The sequence below is a fragment of the Anser anser genome (assembly GCF_964211835.1).
Source record: "Anser anser genome assembly, chromosome: 14".
NCBI lineage: Eukaryota > Metazoa > Chordata > Aves > Anseriformes > Anatidae > Anser > Anser anser.
Window position 1 is genome coordinate 6,119,586 of NC_139735.1, and position 23,943 is coordinate 6,143,528.

General features: G+C 56.6%; 1 protein-coding gene across 5 annotated transcripts; it reads left to right on the plus strand.

Annotated features, from left to right (window-relative positions):
* The first annotated feature begins 3,789 nt into the window (after positions 1–3,789).
* On the plus strand, positions 3,790–23,685 carry TCOF1 (treacle ribosome biogenesis factor 1). 5 transcript variants are annotated; one of them, XM_083798853.1, is made up of 18 exons: positions 3,790–3,978; positions 4,640–4,695; positions 6,811–6,953; positions 7,637–7,743; positions 8,008–8,362; positions 9,157–9,251; positions 9,742–9,990; positions 10,627–10,896; positions 14,654–14,825; positions 14,991–15,145; positions 16,763–16,921; positions 17,329–17,548; positions 17,772–17,857; positions 18,604–18,832; positions 19,922–20,482; positions 21,986–22,086; positions 22,643–22,682; positions 23,125–23,685. In XM_083798853.1, the coding sequence occupies exons 1-17, from the start codon at positions 3,868–3,870 to the stop codon at positions 22,676–22,678; spliced, it is 3,105 nt and encodes a 1,034-aa protein (XP_083654979.1). In that variant the 5' UTR covers positions 3,790–3,867; the 3' UTR covers positions 22,679–22,682; positions 23,125–23,685. The 5 variants fall into 5 exon arrangements, with proteins under 5 accessions (XP_083654979.1, XP_083654977.1, XP_083654978.1 ...); XM_083798851.1 differs by having other exon boundaries at positions 7,640–7,743; positions 17,302–17,548; XM_083798852.1 differs by having other exon boundaries at positions 7,640–7,743; positions 17,302–17,548; positions 17,775–17,857.
* Positions 23,686–23,943: the final 258 nt, after the last annotated feature.

Consider the following 23,943-nt stretch of genomic DNA (forward strand, 5'->3'; position numbering starts at 1 on the left):
CAGGCGTGCTCAGAGCCTGTCGGCTCCCACACGGCAGAGGAGGACGGGCAGCGCTTCCAGCTGCTAGCACGCTCCCCGAGCCCGGCTTTGGCCGGGACACAGGCACTCATTCAGAACGGAATAGGTGCGGACAAGCTTTACCCCAAGCAATCACCAAACAGCACGCGAAAGTGGCAGCGAGCAAAGCTCTCGGCGTTCAGGGCTGAGGGCACGGACGGGGCTGTGCGGTTATTAGCAGACGGAGCTGAGCTGGCTCCCACATTACAGCCGCTTTATCCCCGTCTGGGTTTGACACAGCTTCCTCCCATCTATTCGTGACTCAGTGTCTTGGCACGGAGAACGCATACCCAAGAGGTTAGCCTTTGAAATCCACCAGGGACGTTTCACCTTCCTAAAATAAAGAGTGGGCAAAATATTTTCAACATCCCTGCAAAAAAATGCCCCCAAAAACATCGCTGCTTAATAAGTGTATGTTGTTGGGTCTCAGCTGACTCTGGACTGAGGTAAATTTTCCTATTTATAATCACGCAGCTGTTTGCTGGCTGAATAACTGTATTTATTATTTGGCATGTTTACTAACCGCCTCAAATACCTTCTCTACCTGTAATTGTGGTGCAGCATATATATATATATATTTTAGATTTGTTCATTCAAGTGGTTTGTGTTACTACCAGGCTCTGCTCTGCGGTTTGCTAAGGGTGCCATGGTTTGAAGGTATGGAGCTCTGGACTCAGGTGACCCTGAACTGCAGCAGACCTGCAAAGAGACACCCGGCAAAAAAAAAACTGAGATATTTTTTAAAGCCATTTGTCCATTTGCACTCTGGGCTTTAACATATTCTACTTGCCTCTCCTGTGAGCAGCACCTCCTGAATGTGCTTCCTCCCCATCTATGCTCATCTCTCTCTTTTTCGAACCTGGTCGAACGCCCCCAGCCCATCCCCTGAGCCCTGCAGGACTCTGAGGGTCTCCCTCGCCCTGCCTGCATGCGTCTGCCCGTGTTATCCGTCCCTGTGAGTCACCAGGATGTGCTCACCGTCCCTTGTCTCTGCAGCTGGATGTTCTGGCATCTTGACGACTTGCTGCTCGGCCACCTGCCCTTCTCCCAGCCCTTCTCCCAGCGCTAGATGTCCTGTTCATCCTCCATTCAGACCAAACTAAGCAGTGCTCTTGCAGTTCCCTACACCACACAGGACTCCTTTTGCATATGTCGTTTCCTGGGAGAGCTTCATTGCCTAGGAAAGAGGCTCTCCTTTCTGCCCAAGGCATGGGCAGCCCCTCCTGTGCTCAGGGGGCTCCTGTACACCATGGAGTATGCAGGGATAGGGGTGGAAGAGGATTGGTCTGGTTTTAGGAATTTATTTATTTTTTAATAGACAAAACAAACAGAAAATGAGGTATAAAACCATTGCAGATGGTTCTTGTCCCACGTCAAAGTGGGTCAAAATCTGTTCATCGGTAAACTTGCAGCAGACAGCGCCCTTTGTATATCACAGGGGCTGAATCTCAACCCAACCTCATTTCCAGAGGTCCCGGTCCTTAACGTCCACAGGAAGCACACTTCAGGGCTTTCTGCCCTGGGTTGCTCTCCTTGCCTGGCTCTTCCCCTCCACTGAAGAGGAGAATTGGGTCTCCAAACCAGGCCGCCGGCTGATCAAGCCTTGCACCTCTGTGCGAGGGTCATCTCGGAGCAAGGGGACGCTGTCTCGGCCAGCCACGCCGTCGCCCTCACAGGGCTGCAGCGTCCACATTTACCCCGAGCCTCAATGACCATCTGTGCCGGCGGAGGTCACCCCCAGAAAGGACTAGCCAGGTCTGTGCTCCGTTTACAGGAGCTGTAAAACTGCCACCTGGCCGGTGGCTTTATGGCTTTGGACGATGCTGGTGTCAAAGAAATTTGGCGCGGGAGCCAGCTGGAGCGGGGCCAGTTTTATATTTAATCTTGCCTATAAATGCAAATAAAGGTTCTGTATTTTGAGTGAGTGACAGGCGCACCGTGGACATTATTAAACCTTCCAAAAATAAACCTCTGCCAAAGTGACGGGAGCCAGATTTTTCCTGGAAAGTATCAGCACGGGGAAGGGGGGAGCGGTAACGGGGCAGCCCCTCTGCCACGCAGCCTCCCTCCAACAGCTGCTCCGTGTCAGGAGCTCCCTCTTCTCTTCTCGTTGTTTGCTAGTTTTAGCCCAAAAATGCCTGGGCAGATCCTCACAGCAGCTTCACATCCATCTAACAGTAAATCAGCCCAGAGGACTCAGCTCGGGAGAGCTCTGGGAGCGAGGCCCCTCACAGCAGGAAAATACAGAGGATGGTGCTGCGATAACCACCGCCCTGCCCGCACCCCGTTGGTTATCCGCCCATCTTCTTCGCTGGGTTGTCCAAATGCCTGCTGGGGCTGGTGGAAGGGGTCACGGCCCCTCCTGGGACACCCCATTTCACATCTGCCCTTAACTGAGCCCCCAGGCTCTTCCTGGGCTGGCTCCCGGGCACGTCCCCGCTACCCGCTGCGGGTCCCTGGGGTGCCCCAAGGGGCCCCCAGCCTAGGGTTCCTCTACAGGGGCTCCAGGCCCGCTTTGGCCACCCCCAGCCAGCCCAGCTTCCCTCTGGGCCTTCCTTCTTAAGCTCCCCCCCCGGGGCCTCCCCAGCCGTGCCCGGTGGCCCCAGTCCCGCACCCCCTGCACTACATTTCCCACCAAGCCCCATGCCCCCTTCCAGCCCCATTCTCTTTAATATTCTTGATCGATGATCTGGATGCGGGGATCGAGTGCACCCTCAGTAAGTTTGCAGATGACACCAAGCTAAGTGCGTGTGTCGATCTGCTCGAGGGCAGGAAGGCTCTGCAGGAGGATCTGGATAGGCTGGACCGATGGGCTGAGGTCAACTGCATGAAGTTCAACAAGGCCAAGTGCTGGGTCCTGCACCTGGGGCGCAACAACCCCAAGCAGAGCTACAGGCTGGGAGATGAGTGGCTGGAAAGCTGCCTGGCCGAGAAGGACCTGGGAGTATTGGTTGATAGTCGGCTGAATATGAGCCAGCAGTGTGCTCAGGTGGCCAAGAAGGCCAACAGCATCCTGGCTTGCGTAAGAAGCAGCGTGGCCGGCAGGGCTAGGGAAGTGATTGTGCCCCTGTACTCGGCTCTGGTGAGGCCGCACCTCGAGTACTGTGTTCAGTTTTGGGCCCCTCGCTACAAGAAGGACATGGAGGTGCTCGAGAGAGTCCAGAGAAGGACGACGAGGCTGGTGAGGGGTCTGGAGAACAAGTCTTACGAGGAGCGGCCGAGGGAGCTGGGATTGTTCAGCCTGGAGAAGAGGAGGCTCAGGGGAGACCTCATCGCTCTCTACAGGTACCTTAAAGGAGGCTGTAGAGAGGTGGGGGTTGGTCTGTTCTCCCACGTGCCTAGTGACAGGACGAGGGGGAATGGGCTAAAGTTGCGCCAGGGGAGGTTTAGGTTGGATGTTAGGAAGAACTTCTTTACTGAAAGGGTTGTTAGGCATTGGAATGGGCTGCCCGGGGAGGCGGTTGAGTCGCCATCCCTGGAGGTCTTTAAAGGACGTTTACATGTAGAGCTTAGTGATATGGTCTAGTGGAGGACTTGTTAGTGTTAGGTCAGGGGTTGGACTGGGTGATCTGCCAGCCTAGGTGATTCTGGGACTCTGAAACCCCAGCACTACATTTCCCAGCAAGCCCCGCGGCCCCCTCCCAGCCCCGTTCCCCCAGCACTACACTTCCCAGCAGGCACCGCGCGCCCATAGCGCCCCGTACTCCCCGGCACTACACTCCCCAGCAGGCCCCGCGGCGGGAAGCGGAGGCGACGCGCGGCCGCGCGGCACGCGGCGCCAGGGGGGCAGCGGGGAGCGAGGGCCGCGCCATGGCGGCGGCGGCGGGCGGGCGGCGGGAGCTGCTGGCCCTCATCCACCAGCACCTGCTGCGCGCCGGGTACGCCAGGGCCGCACGGGAGCTGCAGGCGCAGCTCGGGCAGGTAACGGGGGGGCTCCGGTAGGCGGAGGCCTACGGGGAGGCCTGGTCCTGAGGCCTGGTCCTCGGGGGGGGGGGGGGGCTGTGGGGGGAGGTCTGTGGGGGGGGGGCTGTGGAGGGGGGGGTGTGGAAGGGGGGGTGTGGGGAAGGTCTGTGGGGGGGGGTCTCTGAGGAGGGGTATCTGGGGGGGGGGCTGTGGGGAGGGGTCTGGGGGAGAGGTATTGGGGGGGAGTCTGTGGAAGGGGGTCTAGAGGGGGAGGTCTCCAGGGGGACGTCTTGGGGGGGGGGGTCTCTGGGGGGAGGTCTGTGGGGAGGGGGTCTATGGAGGGGGGGGCTGTAGGGGAGGTTTTAGGGGGGGAGGTCTGGGGGGGGGGTCTGTGGGGAGGGGTCTCTGGAGGAGGGTTTATAGGGGAGGGCTTGGGGGGGAAGGTCTGGGGGGGGGGGGGTCTGTGGAAGGGAGTCTGAGGGGGGGGAGGTCTCCAGGGGGAAGCTTTAGGCGGGGTCTCTGGGGAGGGGTCTCTGGAGGGGGGAGGTGTCTCTGGGAGGAGGTCTCAGGGGGAGGCTGTGGGTGCTGCCTCCATGCAGGGTGCCCAAGGTCGGGGGGACCCAGGGGCAGGGGGAGCCCAATGCCTGACGCTCGCTCTCTGCCCCCCCTCCCCCCCCAGAAGCTGCTGCCTTCCCTGGCCACCTCGCTGGAGGAGATCTTCACCCACTGGGAGAAGTAAGTCGGGAGCAGAGCTGCTGGCGGCCGGGCCGCGCTACGCGTGCGGTCGTAACTTACGGGGGTTTTCCTCCAGCAGAGCATGCCCAGCGGTAGCTGCTTTTCTCCGAGCCCTTGGTGTCAGGCGGGTCGGTTCAGATGGTGTTTGTTAAAGTTTCCCTAGGTTGGGGATACGTTTTCACATAGTTTTCAGAAGCTGGATGTGCTTCTTACTCGCGGAGGTTGATACTGGCGTGCTACAGGGGCATCAGAGGCATGCTTTACTGCAAAGATCTCCTCCCCGGTTGTGTTTCGCTTTCTTTTTAAAGCCATGTGCTGTACGGGGAGATCGGCCCCAGCTGCGTGGAGAATACGGGCAGAGACCGAGGTGTCAGGGCTCTTACAGGGACTTAAACCTCGGCATAGCTCGCACATCCTCCAGCTTCTGCTTTCGCCCTGCCCGTTCAAGCCCATACACGTTCAGCCCAACGCCTTCCTGTGCAGTTATCCCACGGAGCGCCCTGTCTGCAGTGAAACGACGTCTGTGCCCACCCCGTGCTCTGGGTGCCTTGCCCTGGTGCAGCGGTGCTGTGCCGTGGTGCTGAGCCTGGTGGGAGCTGCGGGGCCAGGTTAGCAGGGGCTGGGGGCTCTGCCTGTGGCGAGGAGCGCTCGAGCGAAGGTGCTCCTCAGCCTGGCCATCGATGCCGAGCTTACCCTGTGACAGTTGTCCTGGGGGCTGCTGCAAGCCCTTGCAGGCGCTGTTACTTTTAAACCTGGGGGGGTGACGGGGCATTCGCGTTGTGTTCGGTTCCTCGTTCTCTGGTGTCACCCGTGTCTCACGGTTCCACCCCGTGGGTTTGCCTTTTATTCCTTGTCTCCCGTGAGGGACGTGTTGGCGAGTGGTTTGGTTTGTCCAGAAAGTGCCCCGCTTAGCTGAGGTGCTGTCGCGTGGCTGAGCCGTGGTTCTCGTGTCTTGTCACTTCAGAGGCTTTTGGCCCCAAAATGCCTTACCTCAGACTCCGTGCCGTGACTTACCCACCTAACCGAGCCTGTCCTCGCTGCTTTCCTTCGGAACTCTTTCAAAGCGAGTTTAACAGTAGGGATTTGCGGTTATTTAGGAGTGGCCTCCCTCCGGGGCTATATTTGGTGTCAGAAGGTGCTGGGCGGGCAGGGAAGGGTGCGGAGGGGCCTGGGTGCGGTGGGGAAGCCCGGCGCTGGGTGCAGGACGAGCAGGCAGAGTGCTGCTGTCCTCGGGTGCGCCAGGCTGCTTCCCTCCTGCACCCAGTATTCAGAACCCCTGGTGCCACGTGACAAATCCTCACAGCAGCTTCTGTCCTGTTACCAGCCACTGCCGAGTCGGGTGTGCTAGCTGCCTGTGCAGGGGTAATTACCCCAAAAGGGTAATTGGAGTAGTTAACGGGACTTCGTAATAGCAAATCCGCTTTTGGTCTGGCTCGGCTTAAAACAAACAATTGTAAGTAGCACTGCACGGCTGAAACACCCTCACAGTAAGCCCAGTCTTTACTGGCCAGACTGTTAACTGGACTTCTTTTGAAATCAGATTAACGAATAAAACAAGGCAAAAATAAAATAACTGGCACAAAAGTGGTTTGTTTGTTTTCTGCCTCTGACAGTTGTGTGTGTTTAAGGGCTTTTACCAGTTTAGAAATACTGCACGTGTGAGTCGCACACAGGCGTGTGCCCAGCCAGCGTTATCCTTGTAATAAAGCAAAGGTATTACCCATGTCTTCGTTGGAAAAATAACTTCAGAGATAGCTTTAGCCATGTCATCTGTCCTGCTGGGACAGGTAGGATTCCGAGCCTGGGAACAGCTTTCTCCAGCTTAATGATTTAATCCAATTAAACGGCTTAAGAGTTTAATGATTGTCTGCGGCCTTTTCCCTCCCTTTCTTTCACCACATCTTCTCCAGGGCCTGGCACTTTCTTCCATAAATCTGTCTGTAGCCTGACTTTTACCTCCTTCTGGTCTGTGCGCCCAAGTTCAAAAGTTTTTGCAGCCTTTGGGCTCACTTCTGAATGCTTGTCCTCAGGCTTGAGCCTGGCCTGAGAGTGGATTGAACAAGTGTTCCAACTTGTTCGTCGTTTCCCTTTTTGACACAAAATCTGTTCCCTCAGAACTCCCTCGAATTCCAGGAGAAGGAAGGTGAGCGATGACGAGGCAGCCATCCCAGAAAAGATCAGAGTTCCTGATCCCGTGAGCAGCTCTGAGAGCTCAGAGAAAGAAGAAGACGAGAAAGAGAAGACAAAACCCGTAAACGGTAGGAGCCTGTCAGCTCCCTGGACTCGGCAGGGTAGCAGCAGAGGGTTGTGTAAGAGCAGTCTGATTTGCTTGGCTAGAGAAAATGCTCTTAAAACGATGGCTATTCCCTCGTGCTCATATGAAAATAGGACAACAGATTTATCACCCCCTTCTCGTGTAGCGTTTTTGAGGAGCACAGATGTCTGCCGAAGCCAACGAAAAGCTGTTAGGATTCATTGGGAAGGGAAGGAATGGGTGTTGTAGCTTGGGTGAAGCCTTGGGAATCTAGCACTGCCCACTGCGGGGCACCTTCTAGCAAGTCCAGCAGAGGATCGCCTGATTCACGGGTGAGGGAAGGACTTTTTTTAGTTGGTCTGGTTAGTTCTGGTACAGCTGATGTGGGAGGCATTGGCTTGTGCAGCCTAACAAAAAAACCTGTGTCTGAAATGTTTTGGCTCAGTGTCATCTGCTGCAGGCCAGCCCCTGGAAATGTGCAGATCCTGGCCGGTTTCTTGTCTTGGCCGTGGGGAGAAGGAGGGGGTGCAGGAGCAGGGCACCTGCCCGTTGCGAGGGCAGCGGCTGTGGTGTTGGGGCAGGTGTGAGGATGGGATGCTGCCCTGCCTGCTGGAGCCCGTCTGCAGGCCGGGGGTTGTGTCGATGTGAGAGGGTCTGTCCTGATTTCTTTGGGCCTCTCCTGTGCAGCAGCCAGCCGTTCCCTGGTCACGAACTCGGCAGTGAGTGCAGAAAGCAGTGAAGATGACGACTCCTCGTCAGAAGAAGAAATGCCAGCTGGAAAAGGTGCAGTTAAGGTAAGAGGGTGCTCGTCTTGGCTTTGAAGGCTGGTAGTACTCTGAGGCCAGGGCTGGCCCACATTCTTTGCCCTGTACAGGACTGTGGGCTGGGGTGGATTTGTATTTAAATGACCCTCATATGCCGGTATAAGCCTTCCCTTAGATATCTGTCTCGTAAGTGTTACGGTTTGCCTAGCTGCAAGGTTGCTGTTGAAGGTACGTTGTGTCCAATTTATCCCCTCTTAACGTCAATGGGCTTCTAATTTATTGTGTTTCCTTTAGGTGACACCAGCTGTGGAGCGCAGCAAAGCTGCCAACTCGCTGCATTCTCCCCATAAACCCAGTGCTCCAGCAGGCAAAGCGGCGCTGCCCTCTGCTGCAAACAGAACTGTGCTCTTGAATAAGCAGCAGCCCAATGCACCGGCCGCGTCTCCGGCCAAGGCTGGGCAGAAACAGCCCGGTCCTGGGAAACCTGGACAAGCTGCAACAGCCGTGAGCAAAGGAGGGCAAAGCAAAGCACCGGTAACAACCAAAGCACCTGAAAGCTCCAGCTCCAGCAGTGGCAGCAGCAGCTCCTCGTCAGACAGTGAGGAGGAAAAGGAGCCTCCTGCTGTGAAGACCGCAGCGCCCAAAGTGGGTAAGGAGCCTGCGGGGCAGAGCGAGCGCACGCGTGCTCTGGCTTTGCTGCAGGTCAGGTCTGAGCCGTGCCGTCAGCACGTTGCTTTCAGCTCGCCTGCTGGAAAGCTCGGAGCAGTGCTTGCTCCTGGGGAGACTGTGAGAATGCAAAGCAGGCAGCTCTGGAGCTCTGCTGGATGAATCCAGCGTGTTTGCTTCCGTTCTGAGCAGCAGATTCTGTGCTGAGGAGTTTGTGTGCATCTCTGGCAGCATCTAGCACCACAAGGTTGGAGACGAGTGCAGCATATCTGGAGGAGGTGCAGCATTAATACCGTAGACACTTTCGGCTTTCCAGACAGGAACTTCAGCATCTTCTCTTTTTTTTTCTTTAAGTCTTTAGGGAAATCTCTTTTACCGCTTTGAAGAACGCTTGTTGGGGCTGAGGAATAGATTGCAGAAGCTCTGCAAACGGTCCTTCTCTTGACTCTTCCAGAGGAGGTCCAGCCATGCTGGGGTGCCCCTGCAGGAAGCTGTGTGTGGCTGGGCAGCTCCCCGGGGGGTTGGAGTGGCCAGGAAGGGATTTCCCATCTCAGCCTGCACTTGGGGAGTGGTGCTTGTGGGTAAACGTTTGTCTGGAGAAGCTGTTCCCAGCAGGCAGCTGATGCTTTTGGCAGGACTGGGCCCTCTTCCCTGCAAATCCCCTTAGCCTCTCTCTGCTGCTTGATTTGTTTTTCTGACTTCAAAAGCCGCATTAGCATCGTGCTCGGGGAGCTCGGAGCAGGCAGCAGCTGTAACGGCTCCCTTCTTGTGTTGCAGAACTGAAGCAGGCAGCTGGGGCCGCTGAGAGTAGCAGTGAGGAATCGAGTGATGAGACATCTGAGGAGGAGGAGCTTGCAGCTCCAGCAGTCCAGGTAACCTCTCCAACCCAGGGTCCTTGTGCCTAGGAAATCTCTTCTCTTCCCTTGAAGGGGAGAGAAAATGCTGCAGAGCTGTAGTCTGAGAACAACTCTTTCCCTGGGTGCATGAAATCCCCAAATCTAAGGCCATAGAAACATGCTGCACGGCTGAGAGCTCCGCTAGCCTCTGCCAGCAGCAACCACTCCGTTCCAGTTCCTCCCAGTGCCTGGAGTGGAGGGAGATGCTTTGATCTGTAGGAGGCGATTAAGCACAACTCTACAGATGCGAAATTCAGGAGGAAGACAGGCTGGGCCTGCAGTCTGCAGAAGAAGCAGCTTGATTCAGCTGCTCCACAGCCTTTGAGTCTGAACAAGCTTTTTCTGGTCAAACTCAGCACGGGGGCCTTGCTTAAAACTGATTGCGCACAGCTACAGCTCTCAGCCATTTTCTTCTCCCCCGAACATGTAAGGTGTTACCTGATTCTCCTGTTCTTCCCGTTCCCAGGCAAAACCAGCCGTTAAAGCAGCGCAGGTTAATTCCACACCTGTGAAAAGCGTTAATGCAACACCTGTGAAAAGTGCACCTGCTACTGCAGTGCCCGCCAAGAAGAGCGCGGCGAGGCCAGCAGCAGTGCCACCAAACCGGGCCAAGCCCGGGTCAGCGACGGTTCCTGGGGCTGCAAAGCCTGACGACACCTCGGAGAGCAGCGACTCTTCAGACAGCGAAGACGAGGAACCTCCGTCAGGAACCCAAGTGCGTCTCTCTGAGGCGCTCTCCTTGCGTGCCTCGCCAAGGCTGGGAATTGCAGCGGGAGGAGGATTTTGTGAACGGATATTGTGTATAGCAAAGTCATGTCGGGGGTGGGAGGGAAGAGGCGTGAGGGGGAAGGGTGTTTAAAGGCACCTGAATGTCTTTGCTTTGAGCTTTAATCAAACCTTAAAAAAAAAATAACAAAATCCATCAGTCCTTTTGAATTTAAAATATATATATATATATATATACACACAGCAGTTCTTTTCCCATCTGAAGAGGCAAGTTGTCATGGTTGGATTTGCCTCTCAGCTATAAATTGCAATAAATAGCATCTAATTTGGCAAACCGTAGTGCAGCTTAGCTTCCCTCCTGTGGAGAGTGCTGCTCCTTTACCTCGCTGGAGGTGACTGTAGTACCAGAAGGCCGATGAAAAGTGTCTGGTCTTATTTTCTCATCTTGGGAAAGTATCCCCAGCCAGCTGGTTGAAAGGATGCCGCGTCTTTCCTGCCAGTTGCTGATCTGTCAGCATTTGCCTTTCCCAGGGGGCTCTGAAATCTTCCCTTGATTACAGTCTGAGGAAATGAATTATGCTAATGTGGGATTTGCCTTTTTTCACACTGCTCTTGTCTTGTCCAGACGAAGCCACCTCCAAAACCCTCCCAGGCCATCCCACCCCCGGTGAAAACCACACCAGCAGCGTCGCTCGCCAGCAAAGCAGCTCCAGCAAAACCCCTTCCGCTGTCCCAAGGGAAGCCAGCACCAAAACCAGCAGTGCCAAAGCAGGCCAAAACCGTGCCGGGAAGGACTGCTGCTCCCGCAAAGCCTGCTGGAAGCACAAAGCCGGAGGAGAGCACTGACTCCTCGAGCAGTGAGGAGGAGGATCTGCCCGTGCCTGTCAGCCAGAAGGTAGGTGGTACCGCGGTCAGCTCAGTCCCGAGGTTTGGGGTGTACGAAGCAATAGTTCAGCCACTAAGTGCTCATCAGGCCAAATTGATGATTGTATTTGATGGTCTTGAAGGTCTTTTCCGTCTTAAACGCTTCTGTGATTCTATGTTTCTGAGGGTTCTCCAGATCTTTCCTGAGGGGGAAGTTGCAAAAGCTGTTGGAAAATGCGGCAGGCACGCTCAGCTGAGGACTGGTATCCCAGCAGCAGCACAGTCTGTGCGAGGGGAAGAGAAGCCAAGTGCTTCTCACCAACCAGTCTGATATTCACTGGTTCGTTCCACTTGTGCCTTGCCCCTCTGAAACGGTCCTTCTATGAGGGGTCATCAATGGCATGGGCTTGGCCCTCCCGCAGGGGGTTGTTTTGATACCTCTCTCTTTTGTTGAACTACCAAATCCCTTTGTGAAAGCGTCCTCAGTTGTAAAAGCATGCTCAGGTCCGTTGTGGGAGACCTGCACTGACTGTCAGCAGCAGGGCCTTTCGGAAAGTGCTCTGAAAGCAGCGTTTTGGAAATGGCAGCTATTATCTGCCGGGGAGGAAGGGAACCCGGGGGCAGAGCCTCACGTGTCCTTGCAGGGAGGCTCTTTGTCAACACATCCTTACAGTATTGACAGGCAGGAGCCTGAGAGGCTCTGCGTTTTTGTCTTCGTAGCCTTGGTCTGCTGAGGTGGGTGGAGGGGGACGCATCTCTAAGAGTTGGCTCTGTGCTGCTCTCTTCCTGCGTGATTACGTGTAAAAATCCAGCTCTGGGTGGCAGGTGCAGCTATTCTGGTAGCTGGACCAGGGGGGCTCATTCTGAAACTCTTGAGGCTTGTCCATTCCGGCAGGGCTGTAGGTGAAGGACCTACTAGGGTGGGTTTTTCCCCCAGTGCTGGTTTGAAGCTGGCAGCAGCAGGTGGCTATCTTGCAAGGGCTGTTTAACCACTCGGGCATCTTCCCTCCTGCAGCCTGGCTATTACCCCTCACCAAATGCAGTCAGCGAGGAAGGCCTCGTCACTGAGGGAGCTCTTATTTTTACGAAGCAGGCTGTTTCTTCCCGTGTTCGTAGCCTGCAGGCAGAGACCTCAAGCGAAGCCTGAAGATTAAACCATTAGGCTTAGCTGTGTCCACAGTCCTGTCCTCCCAGTCAAACTCTTGTTAGCTCATCCTCACCATCTGCTACTTGGGCATATGCTAACCACTGACTTACTGTATCCTGCAACTTCCTCTGGCTCCTGTGCAAGATCCAAACAGATACAGAGCGTTGGAAGCTGCTTCGTCTTTCCCTGTGGGGGTGGATTAGCACAATTAAAATGAACATCATGCCTAAATTGAACTGCTTAATTGGTATGTTTACCCCTGAAGACTCAGAGAAGTTGACAAGGTGTTTGCATATTTTTGGGGAGGAGGCTGTTGGTGGGGGACAGCGCAGGGTGACCTTAAAGACGCTGTGAGCGGCCTTTCTTTTGGAAATGTTAATTCTGCTCTGCTTCCTCTCTTCCGGACGTGGTGAGCCAAAGTTGGCATTCAGGCCCTGCACGGACAGGCTTCTGCTTCTGCTCACCAGGACTAGGCACGAGATGCACGTGTTGGGAACCTCTGTCATCCTCAGGCATCGCAGGAGAACCCTCGTGGGCCGCGCTGGTAGTTGTGCCTGCAAGTTTTTCTCTTGGACCACAGGGAGAGAGCCAAATCTCCCGTGAGATGGAAGGTCCCTGCCTCTCTCCTGACTCCTGCCGCCGCTCCTTGCGGGTGGCAGTGACGCGTGCCATGACACCGCTGAGCTGCTGGCCCCAGCCCCGATACCCTAGCGGCGCTTCCCCCCTGCGCGGGCAGCCACGGAGTGCGATCGCCGCAGCGTGCTGAGCGCACGTGGCTTGGCGTCGCTGCCCCCTCTTGTCATGCAGCGCTGCATGATGCGAAGGGCCCCGAGTGGCAGATGGGTTGTGCGGGAGCTGAGTCATCGCCTGTACCGAGCTGCAGGCAGCTCCTGCTTTGGGGGCTGGAGAAGGGAGCAGGAAAGATGATTTCCTCTCGAGTTATTTTCCTCCTCTCGGAGTTACTCCAGTACCTGTGACTCGAAGCTGTCAGAACCCCCCCTCTGCCTCTGTCACCCCGCTCCCGGGGTGTAGTTGAAGCCACGCTGCTGGCCCGGTCCCGTCTGGAGCCTCGCCATGGGAAGTGGCAGCTGGCAGCTGTCTGGCAGTGACCGAGATGGGCTGGATGGAGGGACCTTGGACTCCCTCCAGGAAGATCTGAGGAGTCCCGAGGCTGTATAAAAGCTTATGGTGGTTTCTCTGGGGATGCTGTGATGTTCTTTCTGTGCCAGGATGCTTCTGTACGGTTCTTCCGTAGCAATTCTCCGATCTCTTAAGTTAGAAAAGAAAGCGGTCCTCATGCCATGCAGCCAAGCAGAAGGATTACCCAGTCCTGTTGCTGTGGAAGTCTTAAAAGTGAGTTAGTGGGGCTGGATCTCGGGAGATTTTCCCCTTGCACTGCACTGCTTGGGAAGGAGAGGGAGAGGAGCTCGTGCATTCGAGTAGACCATTTGAATGCTTGTGTCTGCTTCAACTAGTTCTCTTTCTTCAGCGTTGCAAATCTGGCCTCTCTCCTGGAGATAGTGACTCACTGGTATCAAAACAAAACAGCCAAGCGAGGTTTGCAGTCCCCCCTCCCCAAGTGCTCGTGGAGGTTTCTGTTTCTCTAAGCAGAGTCAAAATGTGCTTGGCTTGTTCCGCGAGCTGTTCCGTAATGGGATAAACATGCAGATGCTGTTGTCTGTTTAGTGTTTGGCTTGGGGATGATAAACACTGCCCCAGTGGCAGTCCTCGGTGGGGCTGTGCCAGGAAGCATGATAAGATCTGCCCTCCCGGGAGGCTGCTGGGCTGGTGCTCTGGGCTGCTGGCCAGGAGCGGCCCTCGGACGGACCACGGCTGTTGGGGGGCTTCTGGCCCTCTGCTGCGGGCTGAGAGCAGGTGTGGGTTCTGCAGCGTCACAGGATTTGGAAACAGGGGTGGCAGGGGCTGTGCAGCAGGGCAGGGATCTGTCCTCACCTTCTCGCAGCAGATCCTGGGCCCTCAGACGGCACCGAAGCCGGCTGTTGTCACGTGCGGGGTGGGATGGGGCCTGCCCGCCCTGGCAAGCGTGCTGCTGCGCCCTGGCAGAACAGCCCGGAGCTGAGCGATGAGTGGAGTAAACTGAGTGGGCGCAGAGCACTGCGAGCCCGGAGGATTTCTGCGCGTGGTGCAGCTAGCAGCTCTTGCAGTAAGCGCTCTCTCTCCCTCTGCCGCTTCTGTCCTTCAGCGGGGGGCAGGAGAGATGTCTGCGGCCCTCCGCCCAAACCGGGAGAGGGGCTGGGAAGGGACCAGCTCACCCAGCTCACCCCCAGTTGTGTGCCTGGCACTGCCGTAGCTGTGGCTGCCTCGTGCTGACGCACCGGCCGCTCGGGTACTAGTTCACGGCCTGTCTCGGGGCATCCGAGTGTTGATGGTGCCGTGCAGAGGCACATCCTAATCGGATTTCTTTTGTTGTTTAAGGATTTTTAAATTCTGCTAAAGGCAGCGGGACGTGCCCGCAGCAGGTCAGTCCAGGCAGTGACTGAAGCCACTTCCAAATCTGGGCGCTCCCAAGGATGGAGTGAGTGTTAGTAACTGTTAGGCTGGAGCTGAAACTGCACTTAAACCCCTCAACAACGCCTTTACTAACACCATATTCCCGTGCCCGTGTTTCTTTTTTGTTAAGAGGTTAACAGAACAGCCCGGGCCTGTTCCCAACCTGAGCCAGGCTAAAGCTGGGGTGCCTGAGAAGGCCGCGGGAAGCACTTTGAAAAGCCCGACCTCAGAAAGCGGGAGCAGCGACTCGTCTGACAGCGAAGAGGAGCCCCCGGCGGCACAGCCGCAGCCTCCGCAGGCTGGTGAGTCTCCTGGTAGCGGCCGGGATCCCTCACTGCCGTCTTTGGGCTTTCCTTTTCTGCCCCGCGCGTGGAAACTGCCCAGCCTGTCAGTGAGAGTTCCTCTTCTGGACAGCCAGGGAGAGCAACCGCTTCTTGTGGTGATGATCCCTTACGCTTTCCCTGCAGCGAAAACCAACGCCGTGCCCCAGCCAACAAGCGTGAGGAAGGCACCGGCTCCCACGCCAGCCCCGGTGCCAGCCCCAGCCCCTCCTCCTGCGGACAGCAGCGACGATTCCAGCGAGGAGTCGGATTCGGACGAGGAAGTAGTTCCCCCCACACAGGTAAAGAGCTGCCGGCCTGCTGGGTGCGGGCTCTCAGGAGGTACCGCAGGCCTGGAGGCAGCAGTTGGGTGGGTGATGGGCGGTGCGGAGGGGAACCCCCTGTCAGCTGGAGGAGGGTTTCTTGGCAGCACCCCCCGGGTCTCAGTGACCCCTTCTCCGCGTGCACGTTTCAGCAAGCTCGCTGTGTGTGAGAGCGGCGGAGGGTGTGAATGTTTTGGCAGGAACGTGACTAGTTGTGCAAGCCTCAGCCTAGGCCTCCTCTGTCCCCTTGGCCCTACTTGAGGGAGTTGAGCACGCTGGAAAAGAAGTCAGAACCTCTCAGGCAGAATTTTCCATGAGCAGGGGAGCTCTGAGGCAACCCACCTGCTGTTTCCTCCCAAACCCTTCGGAGGAGGGTGCAGCTGGAGCTCTCTGGACTCCTGCTGACCAAGCCTCGGGAGGCTGGAAGGAGCTGTCCTGAAGAGGCACGGCAGTCGTGCTGCCCTTCGGCCAGAGGAGGAAGCAGACCGCTACCTTAGAGAATGGAGGCGACCCCATATCCGTGCAGAAGGCGGTCCTGAGTGGGTGCGGGGCTGATCCCAGCTCTGTTACTGAGTCTAGGGCCTGAGCTGCCTCTGCGTGAAGCCAGCTTGGGTGTCCCTGCACCTCTGCGGTAGTTTGAGCCCAAGAAAAAAAAAAAAAGCATGAGAAAGCCACGCTCCTCAGGCAAGGCTGCCATTCCTACGTGGTGGGGGCTTGGCTCACGGCACCAGCCCCTTCAGAGCAGCCAAGTGCGCTTCTTGTCCTACGCACGTCCGCACGCTTGTCCTACACACGTCTGCACACACGCGTCCCCTTTCTGGCCAGTACCCGTGCTGGGAGAGGGGGATTACGTGCGTTCAAGGAAACCCCTCCCCGTGTTGGCCCAGCGCTAAGACCAATGGAAAGTCTGCCTTTTCCCCAGCTGGTGGGAAGGCAGCCAGCCTAAGAAGTCCTTGCTTAAAGCTTGTTTAGAATACCAAGACTATAAAATAACGCCGTTGCTATAACTTGGGTTCTGTGCAGGGCGGCGGAGAGCTCGCGTCAGACTGGCGGCTCTCCGTACTGTGGAGCACTGCCTTCTTTTCTGAAGGCCAGATGTTGCGAGAGAAATGTCAGCCCACAAAGGCCCGGCTTGTCAGAGACCGGGAGAGGGAGGGCTGCTCGCTCAGCCCTGTTTGTAACACAGAGCAGGAGGCTGCGCGTTCCTTCGTCGTTCCTGCTCCTTCCTCTGCCGGCGTTTGTGTCAGTGTCTGAATTCTGTGCCCCTGGCTCTTCTATTTTTAACCCCTCTTATGTTTAGTTTGATGGGAGGCTTCAAGTGTGAGGAAACACAACTGCTTCTTGTTAATTTGCTCTCTAATCCGTGGCTCGTTTGAGGACCCGAAGGCACGTTTGCCCTGCAGTTGGTGTCCTTGCTTTGTGTCTGTAGCCAACTAACCCTCAACGTGTGATATAGGAAAGGGAAAAAAAAATACGAGCATTAGGGCTGTGCTGGAAATGATGGAAGGGCTCAGGAGCTAGTGGTGGGTTGGTGTGTGTTTCTCTTTTTCCCTCCAAGCAGTGCTCTGTCCTGATTTTCTCTCCCGTCTATTTTAGAGCCTGTCCCAGCAGAACATCAGACCAACCACGGCTGCCAACACAGTGGCTGCCAAGGCTGTTGCCCCGTCACCTTCTGGGAAGGGGATAAAAACGCCTGCCGTCCCTCCGGTGTGCAGAGTGCCTGAGAGCTCGGAGAGCAAGGCAGCGGTGGGAGAGGTAACGGCAGAGGAGATGAATGTGGGGAGCTTCCCTGGGGAGAAGTGGGCAGATGGGGTGGGCGTGCTCGAGCCTGAGGCCGGAGCAGCGTCCCCTTCTGTGGGAGCTTGTTCGGGGAGGAGATGGGGGAGCAGGGACTGCTCTATTTTTTAACCACTGTTATCGCACCGTAAGGAGTCAGGAGCAGTCTGCTTGGCCACAGCTCCCTGCTTCACCTGTGGGTCGGGGGGGAAATGGGGTTCTCTGCACCCTGCGTGAGAGCTTTTGGGCTGACTTTGACGTGACGTGGAACTGAAGGAGGGCTGAGGTGGTCCGAGCCCGGCTGCTCTGGGCTGCTTCGTGCAGCTCACTGGCAATGCGTTTCATCTTCCTCTCCTCAGGCCCTTCCTCCTTCTTGCCTAAAGCAGACAGCTTCTCCAGGGAAAGCTCCTCCAGCCAGCACTGCTGCCCCGCAGCCCGCCTCGGTGCTGAGGAGCCCCGCGGACAAGGCGAAGAAGCCAGGCCCGCAGCCAGCACAGGACACCAGGCTGAGCCAGCCTGCGCCCCCCACCCAGGCCGAGGAGACCTCGGACAGCAGCAGTTCCTCCGACAGCGAGGAGGAGACGCCCAAGCAGCCCCCTAAACCTGGTCAGTGCTCCCAGGACGATGCTCTCGGTGCTGCCGGGTGGGACAGGTGGGAGGTGTGTCACCTTCGCGTCGCGGCTGGAGTGCGGTTTCTTTCTCTCCAGCTCTGCCGAGCGCTCCCCTTTAGAGGCGGAAGCCTCTTGGTGGCAATCCCCGTGGACTGGGTAAAGGAACTCAGCCCCAGGCGGCAGAGGTGGGTTTAATGGGACGAACTCTGCTCCTCCAGCAGGCGTGCTGCAGAAACCGGGAGGGACCGAGCCAGGCCACAGCTCCTCCTCGGACTCCAGCGAGGAAGAGGAGGCAGTGTCGCAGGTACCGTACTGAGCAGGCTGGGGTCCTCTCCTGTCTCGGCACCGACCCCTGAAAGAAGGGAGGGGGCTGAGTTCTCAGCCAGAGCAAATGGGTGCTGAGGGGGTTTGCCAGCAGGGAAGTGGGGGCTCCATAGTGCAGCGCTATGAGTAAGGCCTTTTGATGTGGGAAGAAACAGTTCTTTGGATCTGGAATGCTTCCTCGGGCAGCCAGGCCTTGCGTTCAGGGCTTGTGGCACCTTCCCCTGCAGGAGGAGATGGAGGTGGTGCCGTGCAAGGGTTAAAACGGAAGAACTGGTGCACAGTGCCAACAGCAGCAGGATTTTTCCCCCCTTTTATTTGTAACTTAACCCATGTCCAAGCCATTAAATTCCCTTTGTAAGTAATGTGCAGGGCGTGCAGCACATCTGCAGTGCATTAGCTGTGCGTGGGTGCCTGCTAATGGCCAGGAGCCTCCCCCAAGCCCGCTTTGCTGGGCGAGAACAAAGGAAAGACCCTGTCGCCGTCAGCTCTGGCTGCTGCAACCTCAGCCAGGGTCCGGCAGTGCTGCCCCCCTCTCCTGGCAGCCCTGCCTTGCCATGGCCTCCCTGCAGGGCTGGCTGAACCGCGTAGGATCGCTTTGCAGGTGGCCAAAGGGGGGGCTCTTCGCTTGGGGTGTGGGGGCAGTAGCAGCAGAGGCAGGTCTGTGTGCCAGGTGGGAGGGAGGCTGTCCCGCTACGACGACTCCTCAGCCTGTCTGTGCTGTTTCAGTCCCTCCTCACAGGCTATCCGGGCCTCTCCAATGCCCCGGCAGCACCTCAGGCACCAAAGACAGTTCCCCCCCAGCCTGTCAGCAAAGCAGGGCAAGGAAAAGCAGCCGTGCCTGCCGCTAACTCCCTCGCCAAGGTCCCTGTGAGAGCAGCCCCAGCTGACAGCGACAGCAGCGACAGCAGCGACTCCGAAACAGACGTCGAGCAGGTGTCTGCAAACCACAGAGCAGGTGGGTCCCTTGGCAGAGCCCGGAATCTGCTTGGCCCGGGAGCAAAGCTGTGCTGGCACGGCAGTGTGACACTGGGACGGGGGCCTGCTCCCGTTGCAGCTCCGCTGCAGGGCCCAGCGTGGAGTGCTGCTGCCGTCTGCTGGCTCTCCCCGGCCACGACACTGTCATCTCCTCGAGCTCCCCTCCTGCGCTGGCTGCGTCACAAGAGCTGTGCTCAGTGTTCCTGCCTTTTCCAAGTTCTGCTTTGACTGCAGTAATGAAAGCAGGAAGCAGGCAGGGCTCTCGCTGAAAACTGTGCACGCTGCATTGGTGTGCTGTGGTGGGGAGGGCTTCTCGGGAAAGTTCAAACACTGCCTGAAGAACATCTGTACAGTGCCGGTGCTCGGCCCTCCCCGGCGTCTTTCTGGGCGCTGTTCCTGTTGCATGTCTGGAGGGCAGAGGAGGTAAGCAAGCAGGAAGACCTACGGAGAAGCAAAATGTCGTGCCATTTCCCTGTCTCCCCAGTTTGCTGGGTAATTGTAAAGCTCGTCCGGAAGCTGCTTCTGTTCTGGTGTGACCCCAGCATCTTCAGGTGAGCTCTGGCTCACTGGAGGCTCACGTGGGTCTGCTGGCCTCTTGGGCACGTCATTAAGTTGTGCTACGAGCCGTTGAGGAGGTCAGAACTATAAATAGGTTCAAGAAGGCCCAGGTGCTGGAGCAGAGGCCGTTGGCGGTGATTAAACGTGGTGGTGTCGATACCCCTTCCACCTCGGGAAGCTCCTGACCGGCTGGCGCTGTGGCGTTCTGGGAAGGAGCGCTCTGTGCTCGCCCTTGTTGTGCTACGGTTCCCTCCGCCCTAGTCCCCGTTCTCCTGGGAGGTGGCCACAGCTGTTGGGCCTGTTGTTACCCACCTCCCCCCCAGAAATTTGCTGTCAGGCTCAGGCACCTTTCTCTAGCCCCGCGGTGAGTGGGATGGCCAGCAGATCTGTGCTTCTGGGGAAAGAACTGGGTATTCCTCTTCCAAATGCGTGTTTCCCTTCTCTGCTAACGGCATTCTGTGCGATGAATGCTCCCAAACTTGTCACCTCTCTCTCGTCACTGTTTCTGCAGAAACCAACCCCCCTCCAGGACAGGAAGCCGCAGGAGCCTCCAACAAAGAGAAGGTGGCAGGAAAAACGGATCCAGGTTATACCAACCTCAAGCCTTCCCCAGTCAAGAAAGCCCTGGCTGTGAAAGAGAATGATGTCGAGGCAAAAGGGACACATGCGACCCCCGTGCCAGGAACGCTGCTCTCGGTCCCACAGTCAGAGGATTTGAGCTCGGGGAGCAAAAGTGACATCATAGCTGCCAAAATTCCAGCAGTGCAAACGGTGGGAGGGTCGGAAGAGAAAAAGAAGAAGAAAAAGGAGAAAAAAGAGAAGAAGGAAAAGAAGAAACCTTCCTCTGCAGCAGGCAAGGCTGTGAAAGCATCGAAGAGCAAAGACAAAGAGAACAAGAAGCAGAAAGCATCTCAGAAGCGGAAACTGCCAGGAGAGGACGGGGCCGTTGGGCAGCCTAAGGAAAAGAAGCGGAAAGGGCAAGCTAGCGAAGAAGTACCCAAAAAGAAGAAGAAGAAAGCTGATGACCTGGAGAAGCAGACAGGCAGCAAGGAAAAGAAAAAAACAACTAAAAGTGAGTATCTGTGTGCTGTCGCTTGGGGCTGCGTTTGCAGTATGATTTTTGCAGCTGTTGCGCGCTCAGCCTCTGGTGCAGGACCTTGTAAGCAGCACCCACTTTGTTACTAGCTTCATCTGCTTCCCTCCTGCACCCCCCAAAGCCAATGCCAGGTCCTTCACTCCCCACTCCGCTGAATTTTCTGCAGTTTTGGCACCAGGTCACATTGTAGGGAGCAAGCTGGGCAGTCCTGCCCATCCCGCATCCAGCCTGGCAGGAACTGTGTAAAGCTCTTACTGATCCTTGCTGCTTGCAGGGCGAGCTGATGTCCTGTGGCGTGACCTGTCCCACTGGGGCATTCTCCTTTCCTGGCCTTCACCAGGGCTGGAAGCAGCTGTCTCAGGGCTGGCAGAAGTCTGAATCAAGTCTGCTCTGAACCTCCCGAGGCCTCTCTGCCTTCACCTGCAGCCGGCCCGTCTGCACCGGGCTTGGGGAGGCCTAACCAGCTGTAAGCCACCAGACCTCGAAGCTGTTCTCTGCCTGCTCTGTGCGCTGCGTTCTGCACGGTGCCCTGCTCTGCCGGCGATGCAGAACAGCTCTGATAAATTAGCCCCGGCCCCTCTGCCAGCACGACGTGCGCTAATAGAGAGCGAAGGGGAACCGTGGCGGAAGGTTGCTGTTGCCTCCCGAGGGACTGACACGCTCCGAGCAGGGAGGTGGAAGCCCGGTGTCTGTATGCACGGGGCTTTGTGTTGGAGCTGCCTAAAGGCGAGTAGCTCAGCCAGGAGATCTGGCTCGGGGTTCTTTCTGCTGCTTCCAAACCCCTGGAGAAAGGGGAAGACGGCACCAGCCTCCTGCTTATTACTCCCAGTTAAGCGTTTCCTGCCTCCCTTGCCTGTGTCTGTGTAATGCTGGTTGCTGCCCTAACGCAGTGACTTTTTTTTTCCTTTGCAGTACAGCCTGCATTTGCAAATCATAGCTGGTTCGGTGCTAGCTGGTGTGGGCTGCTTCCTTTTTTTATGAAAGACAGAGAGAAGATGGAAGGGCTGGGCCAGATCTTGCTGGGGTTCCTGTTCTGTCCCCCTTCGTTTTTGGAGGAGACAGACCTGTCCCTCAGCCCTCGTGCAGGTGCACAGAGGTGCCCTGGAGCCTCTTGGCTCGGCTGTGCCGAGCTGAATCTTGTGTCCGTCTGGTGGCAGCTCCCTGTGCGCTGGTTTCTGGCACGTGCCCAGCCTCCAGTGCTAAGCGGTTCCTCGGAGCGCTTGGGCAGCAGGAGGTGGGAGGAGAGGCAGCCTGCTGAATTCTGCCCACACGCGTGCGTGCGTGGTGGGATTAAAGTACACTGGCCCAAAGGTGTTGGAGCAACAGGCCTGGGCTCAGCTTCCTGGTGGCAGGGCTCTGCCCTCGCCCCGAGGCACTGCTGGGGTGTGGATGGGGTCAGAATCGCACCAGGGATGTCTCCTCCCGCTGCTCCGTGCCCCCTCTCAGAGCTCCCAGCTGACTTTTGTTTCCCTCCCCCAGAAAAAAAGAGTGGGAAAGAAAAGAAGAGCAAAAAGGGGTCTGCGGAAGGGGAGCTGGCAGCAGACGGCTCTGCTGAAGTTCAGAAGAAGAAGAAGAAGAAGGTAGGTGCGACACCCGGGGTGGGGTGCCATGGGGGAGAGCCGTTCTGGGGAGTGCTTGCGGCACTCGTGCCTGCAGCACGTGAGGCTGGAGAGGAGCAGAGCTGTGTCCTGGCCTTTCATCGGTACAGGGGAGGCTGCAGTTAGTTGTGGGTAGTCTTGAGACACAAAACCTGATTTTTGGTTGTTTGGGGTGGGGGTGGCTGGAAGAAGGGCTTTGTCCTGTATCCGTTCTCCAGGGGAGATCCCTTTCCTTGGAAGAGTCAAACCCAGGAGCCTTTTTGCTTTCAGAGAACCTGCCCAAAGAGCAAGAGGCCTTCCTTCACTGTCTCTTCATCTAGTTTTCAGCAAAAATGGGAGCTCCCGAGGGCTTTTGGGGCTGTTTCATCCCATCCCAATAGCTAGGAGAGGGGGCAGAGGGAGGCAAAGGGGTGTTCCTGGTTACGGATGTGTCCCTGTAGAGACTCCAGCTGAGAAGCATCTGGCTCACGGTTCTGCCTGGCCCTTCGCGTTTGAGGTGCAGACGGAACTGATTTGTTTCCCCCCCTTTCCTTTTTAGAAGAAGAAAACGGCTGAGCCTGAAGGGATGTTGTGAGAAGGTACATGGCCCGTGGGAGCTATCACTTGGTCCCTCTGAACGGCGGTAACCTTGGCCAAATTCAGTACTCCTGAGCCAGTCTTGGGAAGACAGTGTGCCCTCTAACCACCCACTGTGTGAGTCGAGCTGGCCCTATGTTAGAGAGCCGGGGAGCGGAGCAGTGTAAGGAAAGCCATGTAGAAGTGTGCTGGCTTCTGGATGTGCTTGACCTCAACTCTAGCTGCTGAGAACCGGATGTCCAGCCTAGACGTTGCTGTCCTCTGTCATCAGCCTCGCAGCGTCTGTCTGTGCTGACCACAGGGAGCTTGGAAAAGCAATGTGGATTGGCTGGCGAAGTTGTAGCCGGCTGGAAGTGGACCAGATGAATCTGCCCTGGCTCTGCTCAGCTGTAAGGCTGTTACTCTCCTCCCCATCCCTAACTCTTTTAAATCCTCTCCCCAAAGGTACCGCATCCCTGTGATTAAGGATTTATGGGTGAAGATCAAACAGAAGAGAGGAAAGGAAGCTCATCAGGAGAATTCCAACTTTTTTTTTTTTAAAACAATAATTTATAACTTCTTTTAACTGTGACTTTTAGAGCAGAGCAGTATAACTTTCTGCCTCCTCCTGTCCTGCTGGGGCCCAGAGCTGTGTTTATTGCCCTCCCCAGCAGCTCGCCTGCTGCACTAGAACTGAACCGAGGGGGGCAGTTTGACCAGAGAAGATCCAGCTCGCACAGACTGCTTTCCTCCTGGTTGACACCCAGCCATCTCTTTCTCTTCACAGAGCTATATTTTTAAGAGAAACTTTTACTCTCTCTCTTTCCCTTCTGTGACTCGTGGTGTTCAGTCCTTTTGCTACCGATGGAAGAGCGCTGTTTCGGTTTAGTTTTTATTCCAACCTTGATGGGAATGGTTATTATCGTGTCCTGGGAGTTGCACTGAACAGCTGTTTCCAGCAGCTGTTCTCAGCCAAGGCTGCATTTTTTTTTTTTTATGGAATACGAAATAAAAGGAACGGTGAGACTTTGCTTCAGGTGTGTCTGAGGGAAGAGGTGCGAAGCGCCCTTTGGTTGGGGGGCAGCCCCCTGGGGTTTTGGAGGTGAGGAAGAGGAAGGAAGGACTGGACCCCCTCGTGCTCCTTCCCACAGCGTGCAGGCTGGCTGTGGGCTCTGCTGGCGGGGGCTGCGCTCTCCAGCTGCCACCCTCAGCATGTGCAAGGCATGGGCACAGCAGGGAGCTGTCCTTGCACCCCCTTTAACCCCCACCCAATGCATTTGAAGG